This window comes from Haemorhous mexicanus, chromosome 10 (assembly GCF_027477595.1).
Source record: "Haemorhous mexicanus isolate bHaeMex1 chromosome 10, bHaeMex1.pri, whole genome shotgun sequence".
In the NCBI taxonomy this organism is placed as follows: domain Eukaryota; kingdom Metazoa; phylum Chordata; class Aves; order Passeriformes; family Fringillidae; genus Haemorhous; species Haemorhous mexicanus.
The window spans coordinates 9,336,682-9,349,138 of NC_082350.1; the positions used below are offsets into that span (position 1 = coordinate 9,336,682).

The 12,457-nt window shown below is 43.2% G+C and overlaps 1 protein-coding gene across 2 annotated transcripts in view; it reads right to left on the bottom strand.

Annotated features, from left to right (window-relative positions):
- PAX3 (paired box 3) overlaps positions 1-12,457 on the bottom strand; it is a 75,006-nt gene that overhangs the window by 18,008 nt on the left and 44,541 nt on the right. For both annotated transcript variants that reach the window (XM_059855256.1, XM_059855255.1), the window contains exon 5: positions 6,675-6,880. In XM_059855256.1, the coding sequence (XP_059711239.1) occupies positions 6,675-6,880 (206 nt within the window). The remainder of the gene's footprint in view (positions 1-6,674; positions 6,881-12,457) is intronic.

Genomic DNA, 12,457 nt, shown 5'->3' on the forward strand with positions numbered 1-12,457 from the left:
TCAGTTCCTATGTCACTTTCAAAGACGGAATGTAAATGATCCAGATGATTTGGAAACAAACTTGAATCCCAATGTCTGGCCAACATTTATAGCTCAAAAATAGAACTGAAGAAGATGAAATACAGAACCAAACAGGGGGAAAGTAGCGTTTTAAGTACTGGAGGCTCCAGTTTTCCAAGCACCTGGGACTGGACTGAACAAAAAAGAAATCACTCTGACACAGAACATAAAAACTGTATTTTGCACCAATGTAGATGGATAAGGTGAACTAATAGGTTTCTTCCATCTCTATTTCCTGATGTTTGGATCCTGCCTCTTATTATCATTTTTTCTTAAAGCAGTTTGCAAGTGATCATGCCAATATCTTATTTTGTTGATCTCAACAACATATTCTTTAGAAGATGCATTTATTCACTTGGGAACACACTAGTGTAATTAGCCTTGACATTTCGACAGTCTGATCATAAACACAGCGTGCTCTATGCGCTTTTAAGGCAAAAAGATCTCTGATTCAACAGGAAAGAACATTCAAGATGTGAATGTTGCAAAAAAAAGTGGATATTTTGTTATACAAAGTCCTGACCATTGCAAGCACGAGTGCCAGAAACACAAAAGTCGAGAGACTGATGTATTGTTAATGGCACTTCTAATTTTAGATGGATTCTAGATGGGGGGAGGGAGGAGTTGGTTTGGTTTTTCCTCATGATATTTTTCATGGTAACTGCCTCCCCCACCCTACTATTCCCCACCTCTCCCTTCCCACAAAATTCATATGTTCAAAACAAAGTCTGACCATCCTGGAAGCCAGAGTCAGCGGATGTTCCACCAGGGAAAGAATGTGGGCTGTGCCAGAAACAGCAGGGGTGCCTTGGGAAGAGGGGAGGCTGAAGAGGAAACTGCAAACAAAGCTGAGCTCCACCAGCCCAGGCAGAGCTGACTCTGCTATCTTTGCAAAAGATGGCAGTGTGACTGCTACAGACCCCTTCAGGGTCTGCTCCTGCAGTCCCCACAGATGCCAGACCTCACTTACTTCAGTGGTCCGTCAGGGGCATGTACAGGAAATAAGTTTCTTATCCTCCCTTTTTTTTTTTTTTTTTTTTTTTTTCAGTAGGGTGAGTTTCCATCCTGGCTCCCCAAGGTATCAGCACTATGAGCTGCAGGGAGAGCACTGCCAGGGAGCAGCCATGGGATGAAGAAAGAGTAGAAATGGAATTGCTTTTTAGCATAACTAGTTGAAAAATCAGCTTGACTGTGACATCTGCACACGCCCAGCCTCCTAGGGATAAGGTCCACTGCATACAGATGCACACCATGTCCCCTCACAGCATCCCAAAGCCTGCTGAGAGCAGCCTGCCATGGCCACCAGAGGGAATGTCACAATGCTGAGGGTTCTCTGCCTGCTGAAGCCTGCTCTTTATGGGCATGGGAAGCGATGGGAAGTGATGCTAGGAGTTACCAGTGTGCTAGAAACCAGAGTTCTTTGAAAACATTTCAGGGGGAGGGAGGGAGGTGGGAATAAAAGGGAAAAGTATACCAAACAAAACCCCAAAACAAAAAACAAAACAAACAAACAAACAAAAAAACCCACCAAAAAATCCAAAAGCGAAGAAAGTCAAAATGAAACCCAACACACCACACACAAAATAAAACAAAATAAAACAAAAAAAAAAAAAAAAAAAAAAAAACACACAGACCAAAAAGTCACTAGCCTATGCCAAAGGGAGTAGGGACACCCAACCACCTCCCAGTGTGATCCAACATACTCCGATCTCTTTGGTTTCTTTGAGAAAACTTTGACTCAGTCCTACAAAAATACTTCTAAAAATCTGCAGCTGAATAGTTCTGAAAATTATTAAGTAATAAGCAAATTGATCTGTGTATTCATAAGTTAAAGTGACACTAATTAGAGCCCTTAGGCAGCAGGGACCAGAAAGAGAATCAAAATCACATCCTTTTTTTCCTTTATATTTAAAAATGTCCTCTTGGGCCCACATATGAATGCTGTTGGTTAATTTACACATAAGAATTTCCCCTTTACAGGGGAGGGGGGAACCTGCAATTACAGGGTTATCTACTGCAAGGATGCACACAGCATTTTCTTTCTTTAGCCTTTTTATGATGCAAGAGATTCAGTCTCAAGAAAAGGCATCAGAAATTCTCCATAAAACCACATCAGGAATAACTAAAGGTCTGATGAAAGTGGGTCTTGAGTGTTCTTGAATCCATCCTGCATTCCCTTTGACCCATCTTCCCATAGGACTGGGCAGTTCAGTATATGCTCAAACCATTTCAGAAGAGCTGAATGCAAATTAAGACTTTTCCTTGGCACAGATTCCCCCTCCCCAGTGATTTCTCAGAGAGTGCTTTTCACTGTTTTCTACTGAGAAAATACTACTAAAGCTGAGAAATTGGACTTCAGAGCCTTTAAACTTTACTGCTAGCTCAACAGTCATAACTTCTCTCACCTTTCCCCTTACTTCTCTCCAAACTTGCCCTCCCTTTACCACAGTGAAGCACAGAAAATAATATCCAAGCACAACACTTAAAATAAATTTTTAATAACTTTTCTTCTAGCTACTCAAGACATCTGAGCTCTTGGGACTTATTTGTTGAGGTTATAATAAGATTTTTACAATAGCTAACAAGCTGATTACAAGTTTGACATGGGAACATTCAATTCCATGCTAGTAGCCTGGAGAGATGTGCCTAAATTTTCAGACATGCTCTGTTGATAAACAACTTTTTTTTTTTTTTTAATGTCTTCAAGCAAAACAGTTTAAAACAGGGATTTGGCTGAGAAGAAACTCTTCAGGGTGGGAAATAGTCATGATTCAGAATTCTTCCTGACTTGCCCTTCTTTTTCACCATTATTCATGGATGAAAAAGAATCCAAACAAATTTTTCCTATTGCATTTTGGAATTAAACAGGGGGGCCATGTGCCAGCTGCTTCTCACAGCAGGGCCTCCTGCCCCAAGGATCCATACAGCTGGGGTACTCCTTAACACGGTCCAATACACAAGTCTCATGCCCCACATTTCTGGCAATTTGGGATCCCTGCCATCAACACACAGCCCCAAAAGATTTGCCTGCATGGCCAGCCCCTGTTGGCCAAGGCAGGTTCCTGGCCAGCCACAGGACAAACCTGAACCTTATTTAAAAATCCTCTGCCAAAAGATTGACGTAAACACTCCCCACCATCGATCTGAAACAGGCCCAAGCTGCTGCCAAAGCTTGCCCAGTTTGTCCAGGTCTAAAAACAAGCCTGCTGTGGGAATTAAAGGTGGCCAGAAAAGATACTACCCACTTCATTCCTGATGCACCATTTGTTACAGAAACCATAACTCCACAGCTCTGAAGCTCAGAAAGACCCTTTGATCTGCACTGGAGATAAATTCACTTTTCAAACTTGCCTTCAGATTGTCAGCAAAAACAGGCCACAGACCTTAAGGGCCTCTGTTGCAATGCAACATCATGATGGTTTTAATGAGGTTTTAAACTGGACAGGTAAAGTACTGCAGGGTTGCAATTTTTACTCAAAACATGCAGATCTTTAACTTCACATTCCCAGAGTATCACTATTTTTTTGTTTTTTGTTTTTAAAGGAAAGGTCCTCCTTTAGAATGGTGCTTATCTTTCTGAATTTTATCTGATAAACTCACAAGACCAAAGAACTCTCCTCCTCCTTCTGCATCTAATGTGCAGAGAAGAGCAAGTGCCTTCGGAAGAGGCGGCAGAAGAGGTTTTCCTGGTTTATATCACATCTAGGTTCAAACACTGGGGGAAAAAACTCAACGGTCCTTGAGGGGAGAGGTGCTGCAGGAGGAATTGCAGGGAGCATTTTAACTCGTTATTACACCCCGTGTTGAAATATTTGCCATGATTGCAGTTACACATCTCGTGACTCTTACAATGTGGAGTTTGTTGGAACACTTCTTTCCCCAGAAGCCTTTCCTGTTCCCATGATTAGGTACACAAATAACATTCACAGTGTAAAGTCTGTTTTCAGTTGCTTGTTGCTCTCAAAAAATTCCCCTTAGGGGCTGACATATTCTACTCTTGATCCCAGACCAGAGGCAAGTTTTTTCCTCCACCTTCAAACAACCAGGTTAGAAACATGCATTTGGTTACCCTTCAGCAGTGGGAAAGTGAGGAAAACCATGGTTCAGTGGTGTAAGACTCTTCCTTTCACAAGAGTAATAGACAGCCTCAGGGAGCAGAAGGAAAGGGGAAGCACAGGGTGGCAGAGTAGAGAAAACAAAATGTGAGATGCAAGTACTACACAGAGGGACTGAGGGAATAGCAAGGCTGATCCAGTTGTTATCAACTAAATAACAGCCTAGGCCAAATAAAACTAATGTACAGAATTGGACCTTACAGCTCCAAAGGAAATAAATAAATAAATTTCTGGGCTTAGTTGGATTCAGGCTGCAAGAGCCAGTCCTTTTAGATAATGCTTTATTGGGAAGCAGTCAAAGACATCTTTGTGTATATATCCATATAAAATTTGGTATCTCTGATCTCTATCATAATGTTACCAAAAAAGAAGTGTGACTAAGAAAGCTTGAATGCTACTTCAGTATGGCTATCCAGCCCTCTCAGCCTCAAGTCTCTTAGGGTTATTTTCTTTTCACAGGTCGTCTTTTATTTCATGCCCATAATACGTGGCTATTTTAAGGGGCTATAGAGAGGTGCTGAATGCTGATAAGGCAAATCCTGTATCCCTTAATCCACTGCTAAATCATTCTGCCAGCCTTCAAGTGTACCAGACAGATGGAGTGCACTAGGAAACTGCCCACAGGCTGGTTACTTCAACCCCAGCTCATCTTTAATCCAGAAAGGTTTTGTTCTGGTATTTTAATCATTGATTGACTGAGAACTCTCTTCCATGCTGGGTTAGGTAAAATATCCATGTCAGAGGTACTGGGGAATTCGTGAGGCTGTAGATCATACAAGTGGTGTGAGACAGGATGCGTCTCGAGGGAACCAAGGAAGCCATGAGGAATGCAAAAAGTCACAGGGTTAAAGCCACATTAAGACAGCTGTTATGTTAATGAGAGTTCTGCTTTTCTTCTAGCTGTGGGTCATTGATTTAGAAAAACATGAACAAGGTCTTTTTCATTTTATCGTATTTTTCCACTGAAGCTAACATAGACCAAAACATCATCTCCGAGATCCCATTAGTCTTGCTAACAACCCTTGTGAAGCAAGTTATCTTTGTTATGTTTGTGTGCAAATGATTCCTGGGGCTTGATTTGGTCTTACCTGGCCACAGTCTATCTACGGAGCTGTTTTGCAAGCATTTCACTTAGTAAACATGTTAAGAAAAGAGTCGTGCACAGCTGAGTTTGCCTTCCAGACAAATTCATCCACACATCTGATTTTCTCCCACAGTCATAATAAACCCTTACAAGAAATGTGGCGTGAAGTCTTCTGCAAAAACATTTAGCAGGTAAAAAGTCTGAGCCTTTCAAGACAGACACTCAATAATACAGACATGCTGCAATAGGTGTGATTGTCTTAAAAAGTCAGAGAGATGTTTTGTATTGCTTATTTCAGTTTGCACAGTCTGAATGCCTCAGGCGGAGTTTCAAAGGTCAAACCATAAGAGTTTTACCAAAGAAACCAAATTCACCTGTATCCTTGGTCAGACCACAAGTCACCACTCATTTCTGTTCCTTTGTTAGATCACATGCTTCAACAGCTTGCTTGTCACCCAACCACGTATTGGCTTGGTAACCCTTGCAACTCAGACTGATTTAAAAGGGGCATACTTTCCCCAGCAATTGATAGATGTTAAGTGGTGAAAGAGCAGCAGAAGATTCTGCCTGCAGTATTAAACTTTTCACAGCATGTGTTTCTTTGATATTAAACAGAAGAAGTCCTAATCAAAACTTGAACTCTGAGGTGCAGTTTATTCCAGGATAATTTGGCAGCTATTTTCCGAAGTTTAGACAGCTAAAAATCCAGGCTCATACTTTTAAAAAAAAATTTAAATCAACTCCATGTTACTGCTCTGGTACATTAGCTTGCTTTAGACAACCCAGATATACATGAGGCTGTGAAGACTTAGAAGTTATTTGAGAACTTATTTTCTTTTGAATTAAACTGAGAGTGGGGATAAAAGAGATATTACAGAATTTATAAAAGAGATATTACAGAATTTATACCAAGTCAACTTCTAACCAAAATCTAACCTAAAAGTGAACTGTAGATTCTGCACCAGCCACCTTCCTCACTTGCATGGCTCTGTAGACACATTTTCCTTTAAAAAATGTTTTTCTCTCCTCTTTTAATGCCTGGGAGCCCCAGACAACAACAGATGAAATCAGTTAGGTAACTATAAACTGGCCCAACAGCTGAGCTGTTACACGCAGAGTGCTGTCAAGTGCATAAAGCAAACAAATGGGGATATCAGATCTTCTTCAAAGATTCTGTACTATATTCATGGTAAGTATGGAACAATTAATGGGAAGACACAAAAGTTTTTTCAAAACAGTTCTCTTAAACAGTTAAAAAAAATGTCCATGTACAGATGTAAAAACTCTACAGCTGTAAACCATGTTGTTTCACATTTTCCTTCTACTCCAGAGCAGGATCATGTAAGAATATAAAAGAACTCACATGCTAACAGAAAAGGAAACTCCTTTCGTTAGGCAGCTTGTATTATACATACCTGGACACGAGCCTCTGTGAGCTTGGCTCTCTGTGCAAGTTCTTCCCTGGTGTAAATGTCAGGGTAGTGTGTCCTCTCAAAAGCTCTTTCCAGCTCTTCCAGTTGTTCTGCTGTGAAGGTTGTCCTGCTGCGACGCTGCTTTCTTTTTAAAGGCAAGTCTGGTTCAGAATCAATGTCAGAGCCTTCATCAGACTGAGGTGCCGATGCTCAAAAAAAAAAAAAAAAAAAAGCCAAGATTAGCTTTAGTTAAGGAGAAAGAACAGCAAAATATTGAATCAATCAATGACATCCTTTCATATGGAGGCTGTCATGGACCAAAGGCCCCTCACAAACCCTGAGTGAGAACTTGAGAAAAGTCAGAAAGAAACAAATCACATACAGCACTACCATGACCTAGGAAGGGGCTACCAACTCATGCAATCAGCAATTTAGAGAAATCGATATGGAAACTCCTTCTGGACTTCACAGTCATGCAGATAGTGAGGTCACAGACAGGGCCAGACAGAGCCAGCAGCACTGCTTGTTTCCCCTGGCCATCAAGTGAACTCCAGCTACAGCTGAACCCAGAGCTACAACTGTGAAGGCAGCAGAACCTCTTCCAGCCAACCACACTCACTTTCTCCAGTAAATGGTAATGAACCAAAAAAGTAGACTTTCAAAGCCAGTCTTCACTTGCACCAGCTGCTGTCCAGGCAACCAGCATTCCTTCTTGCCTGAGTCTTCAAGGGAAACCACCTAAAGAGGGCAGACACTCCCCAGTGATGCTGAAACTGCTTCTTCAATGGAAATACAAGCATTGCTCCTGCTACTTCAACAATGCCAAAGAAATTATTGATATAGACATTGATTTAATATAATCCTTTTAATGTAATTTATTTGGAAGCAAACTGTTTCTCAAGCTCTAGCTAAAACCCCCCACCAAGTTCATTTCTAGTTATCTTACATTTCCAATTTCACTCAAGCTGTTTGAGCTAATAAATACAGCCAATCTGTTTACTTAGAGCATGAAAAACACAAAGTGCTTTTTCAGAAAATTCAGCTGAAAAGTTTATTAATTTCTGCACACCAAAAAAAAAAAAAAAAGAACAATTACAGCTACATCAGTGGCTCTTTTGTGAAACATGTCCTCATTTTCCAGACAGCATCAATATCTTGGACCCAGCAAACACAGACATAAGGAAAAACTCCTGTGGATCTCAGCATCAATATATTGAAAAAACATCAGCTCCCAGAGTCTCTTATTTGCAGTGAAGGTTTGTCCCAAGACTGGACTAAGAGGTTCTCATTCTTGACAATATTGTTCTCCAGAACAAAGGAGAATCAGCACAAACATCCTATCCTGAACAGTTCAAGTCCAGTCCTTATTAAACAGGCAATCTAGAGTATCCCCAAATTAACATTATACATTGTCTGAATTAGTGACAAATCCCAAATCATCTCAGCTAGACACCTGCCTCCCTCAGCAACTGCCAAGTCACAACCCTGCAGGTTGGCTCCACACTGTCATCCAGGAGCAAAAAGAAATGTAGGCTATTTTAAATATAGTTCCCCACTGTCACTCTGACATACAAATGTCATACTCTGACATTCCTCTTACTGCCCAGCTAGGCTGGAGGAGAGCACACCAGCCACACTACCAGGGTCACACTGGCTACCACTGCACTCTGCCCTTACCTGGTGTGGTGAGGTCTGAAACAGAGCTCAGAAATGCCCCTTTTGGAGAAACTTCTCTGATAAAAGCTACCTTAAATTGTGTACTATGAGTTAAAAGAAAAAGTAGTTGTCGGGAAGATGCCAGGAACATTTTCAATGCTCTTACAGACTCCACGTGTATGAGTACAGCCTCTTCACACAACTATGCATTTGCCTATAAAAAGCCAGCTTAAACTGTGCAATTTAAAGGGGATATTTACTGCTGAATTCCTGAAGTGAACTCCCTCACCAGCTGAGTGGGAAGTATTAGGAGACATTTCATTATCTTTTTAAAAATGTTTTATAAAGATTTAGCAAAACTTGACATGTTTCTATGCTCTCATTCCTTCCTGCAGAAGAATGTAGAACTAAAACCCTGCCTTCATTTTATTTTCACATTATATTTCATTAAGCAGCATATAAAAGGCACAGAGGTAAACCAAGTTAAAAAACCAGCTCTATAGTATCTAAGAGTTTGGAACAACACGTGTAATCAAGGGCAAGAATTTAAAGAGGAAGTAATGAAATTAAAGTAAGGATAAAATGTATATCACATGAAACTACTTTCATATCTATCTGCTTTCACTGGCATTACTTTTTGCCAGACCTGGCTGCTATGTACAGCTTTATTGAAAACATTGGCTTCTTTTGTCTTATTTGCCCTGTGATATGAAAGTCAGACAAATGTAATCTCAAAGGATAACTACACGTCTGTACTACAAACTGTACTGTTCTTATTTCTTACAAAGTATTCTTACATATCACTATCATCAAGGAAGCCTTTATTCTTATTTTTTCCTATTAAAATACTATTATTAGACTTTCGTATAGGTGAGAAGGGTCGGAGTACTGCCTGAGCACAAAAATTGGATACACCTCAGCCTTTAGACAAGCAATATATATTTTATATATGTTCAATAGTCACAGTGCATTGCCCTCTCTCTAAGCAGTATCTCACTAATAGTTCTACTGACTTCCATGATATACAAAGATATTATTCAGCACTGGCAAAGCTGGTGACATTTTAGCTGGGTTATTTCTACATCCATCACCTCTTACATGTGTCCTACTGATCCTTATTTTCCAAGCCCTCAACTCATAAATAGAAGGAGACTCACTGAGATGGGAGATTGCTGGCTGGGTTCCTTGGGATCACCAGAACCCCTCTTAGTATACAGCTCAAAATTGGAGAGATAGTCAAGAGCACTACCAGCTCCTGAGTCACAAAGAGTAATTAAAAAAGGAATTGCAGAATTAAAGAAAAATTATTCGTCCCTTAACTGCTCATGACCTATCTGGTGGCCTAAGGAAATGTTGCATGCCAATTATCACCACAAATGCACAACCCCACTGCCCAATGTCACAGGCATTTGGTCACCTGGAGTTCTGCAACCATCCCTTTTCCAAACACTGTAAATAGACACATGGGGCAAAAATCGAACAACAAAATGACACACAAGGGGTCATTCCGTGGGCTGTTCTTCCTCCCAGCAAGACATTTCATTTGAATAATTAAATAACAATAACATGACAACCATTTAAAGCCCATGCATTAGGGCTGCAACACAGTGCACCTGACAGAGGCAGGCAGAGGGGTTATCATGGAGAGGTTATCATCCTGCGTCCTGGGGAAGCAGAACCCCTTTCATAGTTCTTCACACTCTGTAACATATTTAAATAACAAGTTACACAGTCTCTTCCTCCTAGTGTAACAGCCAGAACGAATCTGTCTAGCTGGGGATCTCACTAAAATTTAGTAAATTAAAAAAATTCAAAATAGCAAAGGAAGAGGTTTGGTAGCAGTTTATTAGCTAGCTACCCCACACATCCATCTTCTCAGTTCTTTATTTAAGCAAGATTTCACAGCCTCCCTCTTGCACTACTGCAGCTCTGGAGCTCCCTGGCGTGTCCTCTCTGCCAGCCTGGGATTCACTGGGGTGTTCACACTGCTGTCCTGAGGCTCCCCGGGGCCCTCTCCCTGCCGGCGCTGGGGCTCCCCGGGGCCCTCTCCCTGCCGGCCCCGGGGCTCCCCGGGGAGCTCTCCCTGCCGGCCCCGGGGCTCCCCGGGGAGCTCTCCCTGCCGGCCCCGGGGTTCTCTGGGGAGCTCTCCCTGCCGGCCCCGGGGCTCCCCGGGGAGCTCTCCCTGCCGGCCCCGGGGTTCTCTGGGGTGTTCTGCTGTCCTGAGGCTCCCCGGGGCCCTCTCCCTGCCAGCCCCGGGGCTCTCTGGGCCCTGGGGCTCACCGTGGCAGCAGTGGCTGCTGGCGCCTGCCTGATCCCCGCAGCCATCCCGGCCGAGGCGAGGCGAGGCGAGTGACCTCCTCGTGTTTGCTCGGGTGCAGGCAAGGGGAGTGCAGCGGGGCCGCCACCCCCACACAAACCCACAGCAAATGACAAATGACACTTTCTCTTTGTGATCTTTGGGATTTTTGTTGACTTATTTGGAGGCTTTTGTTGGGTCCTAAGAAATGGCCTGTGGCTGAGGCCTATTGGGCCGATTTCCACGCTCCATCTGTGGTATCCATCAGCGGGGCCTTTGCCCGCATTCAGGGCTCTGACACCTGCCTGGCAGGATGCGGGAGGCACAAAGGCGGCTGCCGTGGAGGCGGGGGCGCTGGGCCGGGGGGCTGGGGAGGGCAGCCGGGTGAAGGGGATGCACAGCAGGGGTTAATCCAGCTCCCCCTCCCCAAACCTCCGCACCTGGAGGCGTCCCTCCAACACTGCCTCCTCCATCAGAGGTGAGGGGCTCAAACAGCCCTCCTCACGCTGAGGGGGAATTAAGGAGGAAAGGGAGGGAGGGAGAGCGGCAGAACTGCCCCAGGATGGGGGTGTCACAGGCACCCGAGGTGCCCCCAAACACACGTCTGGTGCTGGCTCCCCACCATGGCCAGGAGCAGCAGTAGGTGGCCAGTAGGGCACTCCTGCCTGCATCCTTGTTTGTGTTGGAGTAGGCTTTCAGCAGCTGGCTTTTAACAGTCGACAAGAGAGAAACACACCAAGCACCCTTTTCTTCCTCAAAATAAAGTCCACAGGAAGATAAAACAGCATCCTTATTTCATGCTAACATCCCCTCTCTCTCCTTCCCTCTCAGCAGTCCTGTTTAGGGGCAGAATCTTATATCCATACAAAATATAATGAAGGCTCTAGAGTACCTCCCTCCCTCCCTCCCAGCACATCAGCCCTTCGTTTTTCTGTGTTTGCCTGGGGTAACATGACGCCAGGCTTCCCCCTCTCCTCCTCCTCCCAAAACCTCGCTGTCACAGCAAGGAGCCATTAAAAAGAAAATACGCCCTGCCAGGTCTGTGCTAATCAAACCAGGACAAATAAACTCTGACACTCAACAACTCCCCGAGTGCCTGCAGCCCGGGGAGGAGACTACAGATTAGTTATGAATATGGCAGGCAGCAGGGGATGAGCTCAGGGGTCCCGAGTCACCCCACAGCCACCTGTGAGTTCTTTAGACACAACTGAAGCTGTGTTTATCTAAGATAAAGCATGCTTCAAGGAACAGGAGAGCGCCCCTAAAGTTTAGGTTCTCCCCCCAAAGCAGTTTCGGGCAAGGTTACTGATACTCAGAGCTGCAATTTTACCCAATTCAACGTTCATTTTCTGTGCTTCAACATTCGTGGGGTAAGAGGACAGAAGAGAGATTTGGACACCGTAAGTCTCACCCTATTAAATCACAGCCCAGAACTTGTTATCAACTGGACTCCTTTTCTTTGAGAAGAAAAACAAAATCAGTTTTCAAGAAACAAAGAATGAAACAAGAAGCCACAAAAGATTTCTCAGATGGGTTTATGACAAAACATGCTAATGCTGCTACATGCTTCTTTTTTCCTATTAAAAGTGAAAATTTAGGAATCAGCAAATATATAAAGAAATTCTCAACTTTGCTAGAAAGCAGCAGAGTACCTGCTACAATGTGAAATACCCACAAGTAGTAGAATTGCTTTTAACCAGTTCTACTGGCATTTTGACTATGATATATCAAAGAAGGAGAAATTAAACCAAAAAGAAAGCCTCTGTTCCAGACAGGAATATCGCTCATCTAACAGGGATTAAGTCACACTTCAATTACTCCTTTGAAAACCGCT